Genomic DNA, 19,435 nt, shown 5'->3' on the forward strand with positions numbered 1-19,435 from the left:
ATTTTAAATGGACACTTAAAAAGATATTTTTCTTGTAGCCTTTGTGTTGTCCCTTCACTTTTGGAAACTAGCGAATGTGGTGTCAAAAAAGGCGGAACGCTTTGCAGCCTTTTCCTGTCCTTGAATTGGATATTGTTGGTGTAGGAGCTGCATAAGTAACAGTTTATGCTTTTACATTAATTTGTTTACACATGTGATCTTGAGTTTTCTGCTAAATGTATAGTTTCTCTTAAACCGTTTTAAAAAAGATTTCTTTTTTTAAGAAAACAATATACAAAAATCTAAATTCAGAAATAGATGAGTTAAGTACAGTTTTTTTGCATAAGAATACTTTTTTACTGTTGAAGAGATAAGAGGTTTCCTTTAAATAGCTCTCCAATTTCTTTTAAGTACTTGGATTTACAAAAAAAAAAAAATTCTAGTTTTTTATTTTAAGAGGAGGGGGAGAACATATGGATTTTCTAAATTTGGTTGTAGCCTAGCATTATCACTGGCTAAATGATTTTGTTTTTATCAGATATTCTTAGAAGAGGTACAGATGTGGGGCTTGTGAAAGAGAATCTCTGTCTCTAGCCCAGGACCCAGTTCTGATTTGTCTCTTACATGAACCTAACTAGACTTTTGAGAAGTGAAAAATTGGTCTTGGAGATCCACGAGGACCTGACATAATGTCGATTTGAAGGTCAATTTCTAGGAGAATATGATTAAGAGCCAATAATACTACTTTCCTGCCCTCCAGCACTTTTTGCTTTATTAATTTTGTTATTTCTGTTTTCTATTTCATTGATTTCTGCTTTGTTCTTTATTATTTCTTCTCTTAGGTTTAATATACTATTCTTTTTGCTTTCTTAGGGTGGAAACTTTTATCACTGATTTTAAACCTCAGCAAAGCAAGGTTAAACCTCTTTCTAATAAAGGCATTTAAGGCGGATTTCTCTCAATTTTTAAATTTTTTTTATTATTTATTTCAGATAGTTTCTAAATAATTCTTTGTGGTTTATTCTTTGACTTGTGAATTATTTAGTAGTTTGTTTTCTGTTTTCCAAATATCTAGAGACCATCTAGATAATTTATTACTATTGGTTTTTAAAATTATTTCTAGTGTGGTTAGAGATCATAGTCTCTAAAAAACACTTTCAGTCTTTTATTACTTTTTTAAAGATTTTATTTACTTGTCAGAGAGAGAATGAGAGAGAGCAAGTACAACAGGGGGAGTGTCAGGCAGAGGGAGAAGCAGACTCCCCACTGAGCAGGGAGCCCAATGTGGAACTCGATCCCAGGACCCTGGGATCATGACCTGAGCTGAAGGCAGATACTCAACAAACAGAGACACCCAGGCATCCCTCTTTCAGTCTTTTAAAGTTTATTGAGATTTATTTTATAGTCCAGTATATGGCCCATCTTGGTGACTGTTATATAAATATTCTGCAGTTGTTTGGTACAATGTTCTATAAATGTCTTTTAGGCCAAATTAGTTGATAGTATTGCTTAGATATTCCGTGGCTTGTTTGTTGTCTACTTGTTTGATTAATTATGAAGAGAAAGATGATAGAATCTCCAATTATGGTTGTGGATGTTTCTGTTTCTTGAGTTTTGCCATTTTCTGTTTTGAATTTTGAAGCTCTCTTATTAGGTACGTACATATTTAAGCTTGGTATCTTATCCTGATGAATTTCTTTTACCATTATAAAATTTTGTTCTAATTTGTTAATCTATTTGTGTCCTTAAATTTAAAAGGTATCTCTTAAAGACAGTGTGTAGTTGAGCCTTGCTTTTTTTAATCCAGTGTGATAATCTCTGTTCTTTAGTTGGAATGTTTAATCCATTTACAGTTAATGAAGTTATTTATGTGATTGTGTTTAAATCTACCATTTTGCCATTGTTTTTGTCCCTTTTGTTTTTGTTTCTGTTTCTTTTCTAATGCCCCCTTTTGGGTGAATTGGGTATTTTTTAATATTTCATTTTCTCTGTCCTTTTTTTTTAAAGATTTTATTTATTTGAGAGAGAGAGCATGGAGGGGGGGAGGATCAGAGGGAGAAGCAGACTCCCTCCTGAGCAGGGAGCTCAATGCGGAACTCAATCCTGGGACCCCAGGATCATGACCTGAGCCGAAAGAAGTCGCTTAACCAACTGAGCCATCCAGGCACCCTCATTTTGTTTTATTTACTGACTTTTTAGCTATCCATCTTTTAAGTGACATTTTTATTGATTGCTCTAGGGTTAATAATATCTATCCTTAACCTATTAAAGTCTTTTTATTGTGAATATTATGCCATTTAACATTTTACACCTGATGCTTCTCTCTTCTTACTTTATACCTCCTACTTCTCACTAGACACTTATCATTTCCCCTTCTCAATTCACAAATATAATTTAATTCTTCTTATCCACCCTCTCTAGTCTTTCTGCACTTGTTGTCATATTTTTATTTTTATATATGTTAAAAACTCACATATTATCTTGCTTTAAGCAGATAGCTTTAATATACAGTCTTTTAAGGAAATTTTAAGAAGAATAAAGAACATAAACTTTTATTTTTAACAACTTACTCATCATTTCTAGTATTCTTTTCTTCCTGCACATCTGAGTTTCTGTCTGATATCATTTCCCTCCAGTGTAAAGAACCTCCTTTATAGTATCTTAAAGTACACATCTGCCTGAGATTAGTTCTGTCCACTTTTATTTATTTGAAAAGATCTTTATCTCATTTTTGAGGGATATTTTCACCAGATATAGAATTCTGAGTTGACAGATTTTTTTCTTGCAGCCCCTTAAAAATGTTGTTCTGTCATCTTCTGGCCCCCATTGTCATGATAAAAAGTTAGTGTTCTTTGTATTATTTTTCTCCTGTATGTAACATATTGTTTTTAGGCTTTTTAAAAGACTTTGTCTTTGGTTTTCAGCAGTTTGACTGTGATATAGCTAGATATGGTTTTCTTGGTATTTGTTGTTTTTGGAGTTTGATGAGCTTTTTGGATCTGGTAAATAGTGTTTTCACCAAACTTACTAAAATTTTAACTTTTGTATCTTCAAATATTTTTTTCTACTTTATTTTCAGAGTCTTTTGGGGATCCTATTACATGTGTTAGACTGTCTTATACTGTTCGACAAATTTCTGATGCTGTATTCATTTTTCTTCAGTCCTTTTTTTCTTTGTTCCTCAAATTGGTAATTGCTAATGATCTGTCAAGTTCATGGACTCTTTGTTCTGCCATCTCTGATCTACTATTAAGTTCGTTCCGTGACTTTTTCATTTTAATTATTGAACCTTTCAGTCCTAGAATTTCCTTTTCTCCCCCCTCCCATTTGATTCTTTTTTGTAGTTTCAATTTCTCTGCTGAGAGTCTCATCTGTTCATATATTCTCCTTTGTTGTTATTGTTGTTTAAAAACATTTCCCTTTATTTAAGACATTTCAAATAGCAGCTCTGAAGTTTTTACTAAATGCAATATTTGGGCCAACTTAAAGTCAGTTTCTAATGACTTATTTTTTCTTATGGGTCACATTTCTTGTTTTGTTGAATGTCTAGTAATGTTTTTATTATGTATTCAACAGTGTTGATACATTGTAGAGAGGCTGATTTAAAAAAAAGTTTTCTTTGTAGAGTGGTGTTTGTTTTAGTAGCAGTTTATTTACTGGCTGATGGCCCTATATAGGTTTGCTGGGAAATATCTGTGGAAAGCTCAAAGTTTTTTTCAGGCTCCTCTAACTTAGCACATCTCTGCCCCCAGACTCTTTGCTGTGTGGGTTTTGTTAGGGCTTGGTTTTAAACTTTGTTAATGTGGTCTGGAGTTGGTCTTATTCTAGGGTGTGCTTTTTCCCTTAAAGTGAAGTCTTTCTAGCATTTCATAGTGATGTGCAGTGTTCATGAGTTGTCTTTATTCAGGTTGGGTTAGTCTGTCAATGTTTCCCTATGCTGCTTGACCTCTAGTATATCTACTCCATAGTAACCTTATTACAGCCATTCTTTTGTAAGCCTTATGTAGTTATGCCCAGCATTGAGTAAGGACTCTCAGGGAACCCTATACAAACTTGTGTGGTCCCCACTCTGCACAGTTCTGTCCTCTCCAGTCCTGTCTCTGCCACCAGCCCTGCTCAGCTAGGACTCTAGCTCCCCATACTACAATTAGAAAGTTGTCCCAAGACAGAGAAGCAAGCAAGTGTAAGCTCACGTTATTGCTCGTTTATCCAGTAGCTAGATATAGTTGCATCATTTTGTCCAGTTTAATAGTTGCTTACGAGAAGAAGAAGTCTGGTATCAGTTTCCATGTCACATATTGGAAGTAGAAGTCTTCCACAGCATTTTTGTATGTGTTGGAGTGAACTTTAGAGGTAACTTGAAAGGGAAAATTACATTTTAGTCTCTTCTACAACGAAATAAGGTGAGTTTATGGTGCTTATAAAATGACCACTTCTCTCTTATCTTCCTGCCTTCCACCCCTAGTCTTCCATTCACTGCTGTCTTAGAGCTCTACTCACAAGAGAGGTGGGAGAGGGGAAGAGAAGAAAGACCCTACTCAGGTCATGCATCCTAGGTTGTGACCTTGGACCTGTCAACTGGAAAATTAAATGTGGTTTTTGAAACAGCACTACGTAAAAGTAGGAATGCATACAGGACTTTCTGTATTAGTATTTTATGACACTGCTCATGCTTTGAGGTGTAAGCAAACAGTGTGTATCAGGGAAAGGGGCTGTTGAGAACATCTTTAAAACTTGTCGTCTGTTAGTGGAGGTGAGAAAATGCTGTATTCTATGTAACTTAACGGGAACACCGTGATTAATAGGAATAGGTTTTCTTTGGGTGTGTCTGTTGAGGAGGAGTGGGGTAATGTTTTGTCAGATCAGAACTGTACAGAAAAGTCACTGTTTTCTAAATTCTAGTTGTTTTCTTTCCTTTTTAAGTTTAAACTTTTAAGGGCGCCTGGGTGGCTCAGTTGGTTAAGCGACTGCCTTCGGCTCAGGTCATGATCCTGGAGTCCCGGGATCGAGTCCCACATCGGGCTCCCTGCTCAGCAGGGAGTCTGCTTCTCCCTCTGACCCTCTTCCCTCTCATGCTCTCTATCTCTCATTCTCTCTCTCTCTCAAATAAATAAATAAAATCTTAGGGAAAAAAAGATTAAACTTTTAAAAAAATAAAATCTCTTTTTGTTGGCAGAGGATTGCTTATTGGGGAAATAATTACTTTATTTGATAATTAGCCATCACTTCAGAAATTTTATGAAGTTTCTATTTGGCAGTGATCTAGAAGATATAAAAGCTGCTTCATGCTTGAAGCTTTTAGCTGTGTTTAAATATGTCTGGGAGGCCTCTGAAGAAGCCTAATTCTTTATTGTTAAGGCCCAATTTGAATATAGCAAGTTGCTATATTACCTAATTGAATATAGCAATCTTGCATCTGCCCAAAAAGCCTTGTTGAAATTAGGCCTATTTTTTTCAAGTTGTTTTGGCTTGTTGGTTTGAAAATAAACCCCATTTCATTTCATTTTCTCAGAAAAATGTAATGGTAGTTTCAAGGGATTAAAGTTGTGGGAAGTTTTCTTGTTTTAATTCGAGTTGCTAACCATGTTATTTGCCATAGCTTTACTTTTTGTTTTGTTTTCTAAATTGAATCCCTCTGTTAATCACTTTCTCTCTTGCTGGCACCTTATGCATTTTCCCCTTAGCTTTTCACCACATCCTTTCTACATATTTAACCCCGAATTAACCCAACTGCTTTCTCTACTCTTTAAAAACTCTTTGGTCTCTCTCTCTGTCAAATAAATAAATAAAATCTTTAAAAACTCTTTGGCATTTATTTTTTCATTTTTGTAATCGTGGTAAAATACACATAACCCGCTTTTTCTTCTTTTAGATTTGGGCTGGTAAACACTGCTAAAGGCATTTATGGAGACTGGTAGTATGGCCCATTCTGCTGGGTGTACTGAACTTCTCAGCCATATTCTGTCCTTGCGTCATCCTTCCCTGGTCCTCTGCCATAGCTTCTGTCCTTTATTTTTCTCCTTAAGCGCCCTATGCCTTTTCCACAAGTGCCTTTGAGCACATGGCCTTGATTCTTCCTGTCGCAGAGAACATGGAGGCTTCTCTGTGGTCACATCCTCAGCTTTTCATGGGCTTATACGTGTTTCTTCTCTGTCTTCACTTTCTGTCTCCCAGGATCAGAGAAGAAGTGCCTCCTTCCCGTCAAGGCTACTGGAGTTTTTGTGATGTCTTCCTACCCCAACATTTCCTCTCGTCTACTCCTTCACCTCCACGTTTTGGCATTCATTACTTTTCCTTCATGCTTAAGTTGTTCCCATCTTAAACACGGACAAACAAACAAAAAACAAAACAAAAGAACTTAACTCTTCTCTGTGCCATATTTTCTTTTAGTTTGACCCTGTGTTTTTTTCTTGACACATCACTATGTACCGTGAAGGAATAGTCTGCAGCTCTTGCCTTCCCATGTTAATTTTCCATTCTTTGGACTGTTGAAGTTAGGCTTTCATTCCTACTGTGCCCCTGAAGGTGCTTTATAAAAGTCCCTGGTTCTCTGGTTGCCAGATCTAGTGGCCTCTCTAGGCCGCATTTTCTGTGACCTTTCTAAGACGTTTAATGCTGACCACTTCCTTCATGAAAACTTTATTTTCTGGGATGTCGCTGTCCTAATTTTCCTACCTGTGGTACATTCCTTCTGAATTCTCCTTTTCTGTCCCTCTTCCTCTGCCCACCTTTTAAGTGCTGATGCTCTCTGACTTTTACCTCCCTTTCAGTAGCCTCACTCATCTGCATGGTTTTCATTTTGTATACCCAGGTGATTCTGAAATCTGAATCTTCCACGCAGATCCCTGTTTTGAATCCAGATCCACATGACCTAATCCTCTTAACAGTCCTATAAAATAGTTCTGTTTTCCACATTTATAGGTGAGGAAATTGAAGTGAAGGAATGTTTGGTAACCAGTTTGAGGTCAAGCAGTCAGTGGAAGAGGCATGATTTGAACTTCTTTGTAAAGTTAAGTCTTTAACTCTGTAACATGCTGTTAATCAGACATCTCCACCTGACTCTCTGAGAGATGTATTAAATATGTCGTGCCCTATAACAAATGCCATCCCCTAACTCCATTCTCATTATTGCTCCTCTTATACCCCCCCAAAAAAAAAACAAGAGAGAGAATTTGAAAACCTATATTCTCAATCTCAATGAATGGCATTCTTTCTTCCAGTTTTCCAAGCCAGAATGTATATCGGGAATTGACATAGACTTTCCTCTGTCACTCCATCTTACAGACTGTCTGGCCCAAGGGAGCCTCAGTTCCTGGGTATTCTCCCTTTTTAACACGACTTGTAATCATTCCCTCCTTTTCACTTCTGCTGTCATAGTTGAGAACTTCATATCGACCTGGATTGCCATGATAGTGACAATCCAACCCATTGCCTCCCATATTAGCTGAAGAATTGAAGTTTTTATTTTTTTTTAATTTTTAATCTGTTGCAGAAGTTTTGTAGCATTTAAAAATATGAATTATTGGAAAACTGAAATGAAAAAGACATGCAAACTATAAGCTCCATTTTTTAAATGATTAAATTTGATAGACATAAAATTATTGACAAATTGCTATAAGTTTTTAAATACTAATCATCCACATATATCCTGTCACAGACAGATAACAGTTTGTGGATTGACGCTGATCCACAGACAACATTGAGGAGCACCCGTTCATGGTATGTGATGAAAAGAAATGTCTGCAATTTTCTTAGATTATTACCACATGGGCTTATGTTATTTAAAACGGAAACATTCAGTTAGGACGTTCTTTGCTTTTGGCTTATAAATAGCATGTATATCTGGATTTAAAAGGTTTTAGAAAATTTCCTGTTTCTGTAGAATCTCTTCTTTTAATATAAATAAATCCATTAGAGCAAGGGGTAATGATGTTGCTTTACAATTTAATGCTAAGATCAAAGTGTACTGATTTAAGAGTCCAAAGAAAAATTTTCTTAAATAGGTTGGAAATACAGTCTTCATGGGTTACCAGTAACAAGAATGATTTCCCCTGGGGCGCCTGGGTGGCTCAGTTGGTTAAGCGACTGCCTTCGGCTCAGGTCATGATCCTGGAGTCGCGGGATCGAGTCCTGCATCGAGCTCCCTGCTCAGCGGGGAGTCTGCTTCTCCCTCTGACCCTCCCCCCTCTCATGTACTCTCTCTCTCTCTCATTCTCACTCTCTCAAAATAAATAAATCTTTAAAAAAAAAAAGAATGATTTCCCCTGGTTTGATATATTTAATTTGACGTTGTACACATATACAAAAATTTGCTTCTAATATGCAATAAATTATAGCAGATGAGTCAATGTATTCTATTTCTGAAAGATTAAAATTCTACATAGGTATTAATCTGAATGGGTGATAAATAATAAAATTACAGTATTTGGATTTGGCAGACATCTGACTAAACCCTTATCAAAAGATTTGAAGTAAATGAAATGCAGACAGGTGATGCCAAAATGGTCAGGTGGTAGAATACCACTTACCTTGAGTAAGGCATTGCTGAGGAGTCAAAACACACAAAACCAAAGTTCTAAGGGGATATGAATTCAAGAATGGGTGTGCTCTAAGTAAACTGAAATTATACCTAGGATTAGTTTAGAAATTCATTAAATAAAAAAAAAAAACCATACTGTGCAGACCTCCTTGTTGTCTACATCAGGTTTGACACAGAACAAAACAACATGGGCAAATGCTAAGAGAACATAATTTTCCTATATAAGGTAATAAAAAAGGTCAGAAAAAGTCTTTTAAATATTTTGAATAAACAAATTAAGCAATTAATCTTCAGCACTGTGCCACGATTAAAAACTACCACAGAAAATTTCTAACCCATTAAGAGTTCATTAAGAGTTAAAAAAATTTTTTAAGTTCAGTTACAGCAATATTTGCTCTGTTAAAGAAGTAAATGGCCCCCAAACACAGTTAACCATCAAAACAAAACAACTTTGTCATGAGAAGTGGGGGCACTATTGGATGTTTAGGAGATGAAATTCCTCAAGCAGGATGTTAAATCACTCTTCTTCCATTTGTAGGTCCTTCACAGTGGATGGGAAGATGGCAGCTTGCTAAACCCACACCTAGAATGTGATCAAAAGTTTTATTCAAAGAAAAGTGTTAAAGTAGCATGGCTTGTATGGAAGTTCAGGATAGAGAGGAGGTAGGAAAAGGTAACCTTGTTGGGGTCTCTGTGCTCCCCAAAGCAGAAAGGAGTGACATGCAGTGAAAAGTAGATTTATTTTTTAAATGTAATAATAAAAAAGAGAAACAAAAAGAAAGTAACTTTTCTTAATTTACATTGTAGCAAGTTAACCTGAGTTTTGGAATGACAGGTGTCCATCTGGTAGCCTGGGAGAAATGCTGACTTTGCAGGCAAGGGCAACAGGGAGAATAGGCATGTGAAGGATAGCTTGAAACAGCAGTGTGTTTTGTTCTCAGAAGAGTAAGTAAGCATTTTGAGGTGGCCAGAGCACACCCAGGAATGGAGTGTCTATTGCTGGCTGGGATCTGACCGTAGAGAAGGCTGAGACTGGGGCTTCTCAAGCAGATGTGTGCATAAATAACCTGAGGATTTGTTAAAATTCAAATTCAGGAAAGGAACTTGAGAGTCTGCTCTTCTAAAAAGCTGCATTGTGATGCGGATGCTCTGGTCCACAGACCACACTTGGTAGCAAGACTCAATTTTGTCCTAATATTTATTGATACTTTGTTTCATGGATTATGAGTCGCCACTGTTGAGCTTTTGTTGGATCACACAAAATACATGGCATTTCTGTTAAGGTAGAGATATTTAGTTATTAAATAATTTTATGTAAGTTTTATTCTGATGATGGTAAAATAATACTCTTAGCAACTTCATTGCCAAGTACAAAATAAATAATTTAGGTATGAACTCTTACCCTTATTGAATTAGTTGAGTAGGATGATGCAGTATAATAATGGGAATAATCTAAAATTTGGAATTAGATTTTTAGACCTGGGCTTCAGTATCAGTTTTGTGTCAAAACAACTGTGACTTAATGAAGCTAAATTAACCCATTTCTCTTTTTTGCTTTCTCGTGTCTGAAATAGTTATACTTGCCATTTTATAGAATTGTTGTGAGGGTTAGAAATGCTAATGTATGAAGTACCTTGTAGACAAAGGTTAATGGAGGTTTCAATTACCAAACTTGTGAGATCCCTTAAAAGCTAAATATCTACTATTCTTAAATAAAGAACATTGAGTGATCTTATCTTAGGAATGATTGATCTATGAGTGATTTATTTACCCTTTTTACTTTTTTTTTCTCATTGATTTTTGGCAAGTAATGTTGTTCTTTGTAGTTTATAAAAGCTCTCACTACTACCCTAACTCAAGATCCACTTATACTCATGGTATATAATATGGTTGTTACAGGGGAGAATATGTTGTATTTCTGAATGCCCTGGAAGCATGAAATAATAGGTTGGATTGTACTTGTATCTGGTTTTTAGAGTTCTTTTGCCTTATTTTTAAATGATTTTTTGATTATGGAAATTTTCTGTATAATTTGCCACGGAATAGGAACATCCCCCTTTCGGAGCTAAAAAAATAGCCCAGCCTGTTGCTTAACTATCATTCAAGCCTGTAAATGGACACACCAGTTTGTGTTCCTCTGTAGGGGAAACCTGACTCAACAAAGAGACCCACAAGTGCTTTAGAAGCAGGTTTGGGGCCTTTTAGGCAAGAATTCCCGTGGTTCTGGTGACCAGACTCCAGAAAGGATACATAGACTGTGGGTGGGCACATCTCTGATCTGTGAGGACAGGCACAGCAGTTCTAAAGCCAGGCCCTCTACGGGTCTCTAAAGCTCAAGACAAGGGCCCAGGTTGTTAAGGGAAGTGTATTAGGGAAATTAATATTTAGTCTCCACTGCCTTTTTTTGATACTAGCGCATTTATTTAGTTTTCTTGTTTCATGACTGTGGTATACTTTTATTTATGCTTGAGTTTTTAATGGATGACACAAGAAAATTATAAGCACCTTATTTAATTCAGTAGCTCTGAGATGGAAATAAGTCTTAGTGATAAAAAAAATTCTTAGATTAAATGTGGTTTTGCTAGTAGGCATTTTATTATGAAATTTTTTTTCTAACTCTGTGCCTTGTCCTTATGTTTTGGTTGTTTAGATCTGCTTCAGCTCCCCAGGAATATGATTGAAAACAGCATGTTTGAGGAAGAACCAGATGTGGTAGATTTAGCCAAAGAGCCCTGTTTACATCCTCTAGAGCCTGATGAGGTGGAATACGAGCCCCGGGGTTCAAGACTGCTGGTGCGGGGTCTTGGTGAGCATGAGATGGATGAGGATGAAGAGGATTATGAGTCATCTGCAAAACTGCTAGGCATGTCCTTCATGAACAGAAGCTCAGGCCTTCGGAACAGTGCAACCGGCTATAGGCCGAGCCCAGATGGGACTTGTTCTGTACTGTCTGTGAGGACCATGGCGGTCTGTGTTTTTCTTATTGTGGTTGCTGTTTCTATAATCATGGTGATTTATCTACTGCCCAGATGTACCTTTACCAAAGAAGGCTGCCATAAAAAAAACCAATCAATGGGACTAATTCAGCCACTTGCAACAAATGGAAAGTTGTTTCCTTGGGCACAAGTCAGGCTTCCCACTGCCATAATGCCACTACGCTATGAACTTAACCTACACCCAAACCTAACCTCGATGACATTCAAGGGTTCTGTGACCATTTCACTTCAGGCTCTTCAGGCCACGTGGAATATCATTCTTCACAGTACAGGTCATAATATTTCGAGAGTGACCTTTATGTCATCAGTTTCAAGCCAAGAAAAACAAGTTGAGGTCTTGGAATACCCATTTCATGAACAAATTGCCATTGTTGCCCCTGAAACCCTTCTTGAAGGACACAGTTATACCTTGAAGATAGAATATTCGGCGAATATATCTAGTTCTTACTATGGGTTTTATGGAATCTCCTACACAGATGAAAGTAATGTGAAAAAGTATGTAGCCTTCCTAAATGATTCTACTTCTTTGCTCTGTGATGACTTACATAATATGGATTCCTTTGCCCACACCAGAGACATCAACTAGAATTTTTTTTTTTTTAATGTAGGAGGTTATGTGCAAAATAGTAGAATGGTGATTTGGAAAGAATATACTATTTCTCTCTTAGTCAAAGCCTTTAGCAACTATCATGCTCATATATGTCATATATCATACATCGTGGTGGGAGTTAGGCATGCCGATGGAAGGACATGGATAAAGATTATATCAGTTATATTCTCTAACACAAAATCTTAAGTTATTTTGAGCTTTTCATATCCTGGTGAATCTAGTTTTCAGTCACCTCACAAGATCTCAATGGGATGCAAAGAAGAGTATGGATTATTTTTTAAGACCTATTTTCCTAATGTGCAGAACTTTTAGGAGGTGCTTAGTGAGATGGAGAAAGAGGGCAGGAAGAACTATTGTATGCTTACATATATCATTTTTAGTGTCCTTAATATTTGCTGTTCATTAAAAAAGTCACTCTGTTTTGGATTTCTGAGGGAATTTTAAAAAAAATCTAGGAGAGACTTAATTTGATTTTAAAAAATGGTGATTCAAAACATAAAAGTATTCAGCTCCCTATTTAGATTATGTATTTTGCATTTTAATCTTAGTATTCGTAGTATATAGTTCCAATTTCTGGAAAGATGCAGTGCACACTTCATACAGGTTATTCTTAAGTAGCAATAATGTCATTTCTCTTATGTATATGAAGTTCTTATTAGATCCATTTAATTTGGCCCATCCCCTCATATTACTTTGTAAGCCAGTTTGTGAATTACTGATGCCATTTGGCAAATGTATGTTGGTGTATTGAGAAAAATAGAAATGAATATTTTAAATCTATCTTAAGGAAATGGTTTGATCCTTCTTAAATGGAGAAAGACAAAGCAAGATGTTTATACCTGTTCAAATAAGTAATTTTTCTCTTTGCCTTTATCTAAAAAAAAAAAAAAGATGGCATGCTGGCACTTGTGTGAGATCTGATGTTAAAAACAAATTTATGATTGTGACATGTGGGGGTAGGCACTGCCAGAGGTGAATGTGACCCAGGACAGGCTCACACCCATTTCCTTTGTGGGTCAATGTTTCTTTCCTTTTTACTTTCACTCTGCTCTAAAACTAGAGCTTTACCTGTTCAAATGTCACTATTAACAAAGTAAAACTGCACTGTAATACAGTAGACGGGATCCAAAAAAAAAAAAAAAGGCAAATTTATAATTATGGCAGCTCATGGCTTCTTGGCTTTATTTCTCTCTTTAGAATCTTCATCATCTCTAGGAACTACAGGATATACATTAAAACAATGCAAACAGACCTTGAAGACAAATCCAGTAGTCATCTCTTCCAATCAGATTATTGCCCTTGGAGTCCCTTGGGCCTACTACTATATAATGGAAGGAATAAATGTATGGCAGAGAAAGGTGATTTTGAGTACTTGTTGACTCTTGACATGGGCTAGATCAAGTTGTGGAAAATACTATAAATATAGAGAAGGCAATTCCTTAAAAATAAGAAATAGAATATTGTTTAGTGTTTTTAAATCTATTAAAACAAGTTAGTATGTGAAATTCTGCTGTTAAAAAAGCATATAAATCTGTTAACCTGCCTGCTTCAGTAAAATGAATGCCCCACGTGGTTGTATATCTTGATGGAAGATAAAAGTTGAGAAGATTATTTATACCTTTCAAGGTATCTGAAAACTGTAATTCAAAGCAATTTTTTTGGTCTCTCTCCAACTTTTAATTTTGCATAGTTCTATTAGAGAAATGTTTTGTATCTCCCCTCCAAAATGTAATAACTATTTAAACAAGTAGATAAAATAATTAAGGGATATGTTCCTTATTGATAGGAAAATCAGAGTATATGTAAATGTCAAACATGTATTTGTGGTCAGGGAACTTTACTGATGTCATCTAAGATGTGGAGATGGTCACTGAACCTGGAGATCAGTCTAGAAGGTGTTGATGATATGCTTAAGGTTCTAGATAATAAACTGATACTAAAAGAACCAGTTAACAAATTTAGGTTGGGGATGTATTTTATTTCTTTGTCCTTCAGTTTTTCAGTCTCTTTATCTTGAACTCCTCAAGCATCTTCTTAACTGGTCTGGCTCCAGTCTTGCCACTGTTTTTCCCTCCTCTTGCCACCATCTTCCACACAGTTGCCAGAGGCATATTTCTAGAAGTACACATCTAACCACGTTGGTCTTTGGTTTAAGATCCTTCAGCACTTTCTCTTTTCTAACAGGATTTAGTTCAAGATTCTTCCAGATCTGGCCTTTGTTTTATCTCCTATCCCTCACCTGCCATAATGAACTTCCTGTGCACTCTCCTGAATTCCAGTGATAATAATAACCCATATTTACTGAGAACTGAAGTGCTAGAAGCTCTTCCAAGCACTTTCTGTGTTTAGTCTTTCATCCTGTCAAACCCATTAAGGAGTGGATATTAATATTTTATTCATTTTACAAGTAAGGAAGCAGGCACATAAAGCAACTCATCTAACATCTTATGGCTAGCAAGTAGCAGAGGGTGACCTCAGAGTCCTTTTAACTAGAGGCTCCATGCTCAACCACTAAGATGTACTGCTTCCGCAGTTCACACCACTTTTTCATTTACCCATTGTTACTCCCAGTGGTTAGAATTCTCTTACATGACCCCGGGGTAATTCATAATTGTCTTCAGCTCTATTGGAGGTAGTGCTCAAAGTGCAGCTAGTATTTCTGAAAGCAAAGGAAGTCACTAATGAACATAACAAAATAAAATAAAAAAAAATAAGTTTCAGTGTGTTCAGCACAGATAGGATGGATTATAAGTATCCTCAAGCAGCAACCTTCTCAAAAAGACTTTTATGTAAGATAGTTATTATTGCATCCCTTTGAACAGTAATTTAAAATTTTCTTTGTCTCAGAACATTATGATCCAATTTTTATTTATTAAAGTGGTGGTCTAAGTAGACTATATGCATATTACAGATATCATTAAACTTTATCCCCTGGCCCCTGTGGCCCTCTTCCATAATTTTCTGTTAACTAGGTAAGAATTTGAGAGTGGAGTGAAGAAATTGAGTATTAGCAACATAATATGTTTCAATTGTTTCATGTATGTTGATAGCTATCTTTTGTGCAGTTTCCTCAGTAGAAACAATTATTTGGGCAGACCCTTATCAGGACAAAAGCACAATAACTTTAAGTGTGAATGAAGAGTTATGACTATCTAGCACTGATAATAAACATCTATGTTGGACTTTGTGGCATACAAGCAGTTTTTATTTTGAATAGCCATATTTGATTCTAACAAAAACCCCAATTTTTTGGCAGGGGATCCTACCTCAGTCCTAATTCAATGAATAAGGAAACGGAGGTGTATATTACTGATTTGCCTGAAGTCACGTGGCTGGTAAAGTGCAGGATTTGGGTCTTCTTACTCGAAGTCCCACACTCTTTTCTGTGTATCTTTTTAAAAGTGGAAACTAAGCTGTAAGCAAGCAAGGCCATCATGTCCAGAGGGGTGATTGTAGATGTGCCATATTGACTAGTACCTGAAATATGCACAACAGGGCCACACGGGCCCTGATTATTCTGTGGCCATTTTTGGATGATTTCCTAAATGCAGATCTGTTTTATTCCTCTGCTTTAATTGAAAATCGGATTTTCTCCTCTTTTTCTTTTTATGCTTTTCTCCCAACCTTTAATTGAGGACTTTCGTATGAGTTAAAGTCTCACGTGTTGTTGCTGTGCTGTAGGAGAGGGAGGAAATTTTTTATTTATTTCTGAAGATTGTAAAGGAAACCATCATACTACAGAGCGCCTAGTTTTTTTTTTTGTTTGTTTGTTTTTTAGTCTTCATGAAAGTCTAAGTAGTAAGTTTAAGGTTTAGTGTTGTGAAGCCAGAGTCTGTGTAAATGTTTAATGGCAATTAATGACCACCCTTCATACTGATCTCCATCTGAAACCTTAAGACTTCAGTGGCCTGCCGTAGGCTACCTTTGTGGCTTCAACTCCAGCCATCTTGGACAGCCACCTCCAGTCCCTGAGTATCACATTGCTCTGTCTTTCCTTGTGCTTCCCACTCTTTCTACAGTGTACTTCCTACCTCCTCTACCTTTTTAAATATTCCTCATTTTTTAAGACTCTTCAAATTTTGTCACCAGTTTCCATACAGCATCTCAACTACCACTCAGAATTTGTTTCCTGCTCTTTGTTTCCACTGCTTTATTTTCAATATTAATGACATGGTTTGCAGCCCGACAGGTTTCTGTTCATCATATAACCTATGCCTCTCCCAGTTGACTGCAGATCCTTTAATGACTGGGATTGTACCAGGTTTCTCTTAGTATCCCTAGTACTTGGCAAGGTGCCTTCAATAGTAGGTGCTCAATAACTGTTGGATGAATTTGCATTTGTTTTAGGTACTTTGCAGCAACTCAGTTTGAACCCCTGGCAGCAAGATCTGCTTTTCCTTGTTTTGATGAACCAGGATTTAAAGCCACATTTATCATCAGGATCATAAGGGATGAGCAATATACTGCTTTATCAAATATGCCTAAGGTACTGTTCTGTTCCTTAATGTAAAATCTTTGAGTGGATCTCTTTCTTTGTAATGAATACTTGAATTCCTCTTTGTGATACTGTTGACAATGATTAAAATCATATACATTCTTATTCTTTCTTAAAATACTTAAATAAAAGTTAAAATATATGTTGGAATTAATTGAGAAGTCAGCCCAAGGAGCAGCTGAAGAAAGAGGAAGACCTGCTGGATGTGGAATGTGTGGGCGGGAAATGTGAAGTATGTGCTATATATTAAAGTTGTACAAGTAATAATACTATGTGAACTAGTACTAAAGATCACAGTGGTATTTTCCGAGATGTGGCGAATTTGCTATTCTAAATAGTGATACATGATAGTGTTGAATCATGATTGACCTTGGTGTTTTATTGGTTATTGAAAAATCTGTATTGTAATGTGGAGGTTTAACAAGAGCATGTACCTCTTTCTTGGATGTAAATTTGGTGTGGGAGGCAGTGGGGATGAAACCAAGCAGAGGAGAGGAGCAGCCACATCTAACAGACTATGGAGTCCACCTTTGTAGGTAGGAGAGGATGTGATCTGTCCTTCAAGGGGACATCACTTCAGCAGCTCCACTCCTAGCCATACTCTTCATCTTCCTTTAAAAGAGGTGAGATGCCTACTTGCCTAGTCTCCCAAAACATATCTTAATTCACGGTCAGAAAATCTTGCAAGGTTGCCTGCATTCTCTCATCTTGTCTCTACTGCATACTTCTCTAGTGACTTGTCACCTTTGATTCCGCTAAGCCTTCTTAAGTTCATCAACCTGGCACTTTAAAAAGCTCTTTCAGATCTTTCAGAGGGATATCCCAACTGTAGCTCCCTCTTCTGAAATTGTAGCAGTAGAGTGGAGCACTCCTATGTCATAAGGAAGGATTTTGGTTTTGGTGGTATTTTAAAGGGGAAAAACAGAACCACTGATATTCACTATTTCTAAGTTACATTTATTTAAAATGGATCTTTTGAAACTAAAAATTCCTTAAAGATTTTCACTGTACTCAGCATATTTGCATGATGAGGCACGATGGAATAGGTTGAGAGTAAGGGCCATGCTCTGTTGAGAGTAAGGGTCATGCTCTCTTGTGCTGAGAGATTAAAATATGCCAAAATCTTCACTACTTGTTTCCTGTTTGAATTTTCAATTTCTTAGTTTGTTACTGTCATTTATTCCCATAGTTACGTAGTTATCTTTTCCCCTTTGCTTGTAGAATTCATCAGTCATCATGGAAGATGGACTTGTTCAGGATGAGTTTTCCGAGAGTGTGAAAATGAGCACTTACCTTGTTGCATTCATTGTTGGGGAGATGAAGAACCTGAGTCAGGATGTAAATGGAACCCTGGTATGTTGTTGTAGTAATTGTCTTGAAAGCCTGTTTCATAAGAGGTTAAGAGGAATTCTTTAATGATTTCTGATAACTTCTTTATGAAGGAAAATAAGCTTTTTAAAAAAATTTTTAAATTTAAATTCAGTTAATTAACATATAATGTATTATTTGTTTCAGGGTACAGGTCTGTGATTCATCAGTCTTACATATTACCCAGTGCTCATTACAACACATACCCTCCCCAGTGTCCATCACCCAGTTACCCCATCCCTCCCCGGCCCTCCCCTCCAGCAACCCTCGGTTTGTTTCCTATGATTTAAAGTCTCTTAGGGTTTGTCTCCCTGGTTTCATCTTGTTTCATTTTTTCCTCCCTTACCCTATGATCCTCTGCCTTGTTTCTTAAATTCCACATAGGAAAGTAAGCTTTAGATCACAACTCTGACTAGTGGTTACCATATTGGATATCATGGATATCAGTGAGATATCACCTCACAACTGTTAGAATGACTGCCATTAAAAAGGTGAGAGTTAGCAAATGCTGGCGAAGACGTGGAGAAAAGGGGAACCCTTGTGCACTGTTGGTGGAATGTAAATTGATAAAGCCACTATGGAAAGCAGTGAGGAGGTTCCTCAAAAAATTAAAAATAGAACTACCATATGATCCAGCAATCCCACTTCTGGGTATACATCCAAAGGGAATGTAATCAGGATCTCAAAGAGATATCTGCACCCTGTCTATTGTAGGATTATTCACAATAGCCAAGATATGGAAACAACCAAAATGTCTGTCTGCAGATGAATGGATAAAAAAGGTGTGGTAAACGTACTATGGATTATTATTTAGCCATGAGAAAGAAGGAAATCCTTCCATTTGCAACAACATGGATGGACCTAGACGGCATTACGTTAACTGACATAAATAACATAAATTAAAAGACAAAGACTGTATATATTATCTCACTTATATGAGGAATCTAAGAAAGCTGAAACTCTTAGAGACTAGAATGGTGGTTTCCAGGGTCTGAGTGGTGGGGGGAAATAGGAAAATGTTGGTCCAAGAGTACAAACTTCCAGTTATAAGTTTGGGATCTAATGTACAGCGTGGTGATTGTAGTTAGGAATACTGCGTTATATGCTTGAAAGCTGCTGAGAGACTAGATCTTAAAAGTTCTTATCACAAAAAAGAATTGGTAATTATGTGAGGTGATGGAGATGTCTTAACTAATACTACTGTGGTAATCATTTCATGATATAAAAGTGTATCAAAGCAACACATTACACACCTTAAACTTTCACAATGTTATATGTTAATTATATTGGTAAAGTTGTAAAAAAATTAAATTTAAAATTCACTTCCTCAAGTCTCAGTAGCTACATTTCTAGTGTTCTTGTGATTAGTGGTTACCATATTGGATATCATGGATATTGAACATTCCCATCAATGCAGAAAATTTTATGAGACCACACTAAATCTTAAA

The 19,435-nt window shown here is 36.5% G+C and overlaps 1 protein-coding gene and 1 non-coding gene across 4 annotated transcripts in view; both read left to right on the top strand.

Moving 5' to 3' along the window:
- LOC113929649 (leucyl and cystinyl aminopeptidase) overlaps positions 1-19,435 on the top strand; it is an 88,918-nt gene that overhangs the window by 25,200 nt on the left and 44,283 nt on the right. For 2 of the 3 annotated variants that reach the window (XM_027606697.2, XM_027606696.2), the window contains exons 2-4: positions 11,169-12,009; positions 16,472-16,610; positions 17,841-17,972. In XM_027606697.2, coding sequence (XP_027462498.2) covers positions 11,169-12,009; positions 16,472-16,610; positions 17,841-17,972 — 1,112 coding nt within the window. Of the gene's footprint in view, positions 1-7,636; positions 7,699-11,168; positions 12,010-16,471; positions 16,611-17,840; positions 17,973-19,435 lie in introns of all 3 variants that reach the window. The other variant, XM_027606698.2, reaches the window with a different exon arrangement.
- Positions 37-164, top strand: LOC113930074. The gene has a single exon (XR_003522444.1). It is a non-coding gene; the product is annotated as a small nucleolar RNA SNORA13 (small nucleolar RNA).

The sequence above is a fragment of the Zalophus californianus genome, chromosome 5, assembly GCF_009762305.2.
Source record: "Zalophus californianus isolate mZalCal1 chromosome 5, mZalCal1.pri.v2, whole genome shotgun sequence".
NCBI classification, from domain to species: domain Eukaryota; kingdom Metazoa; phylum Chordata; class Mammalia; order Carnivora; family Otariidae; genus Zalophus; species Zalophus californianus.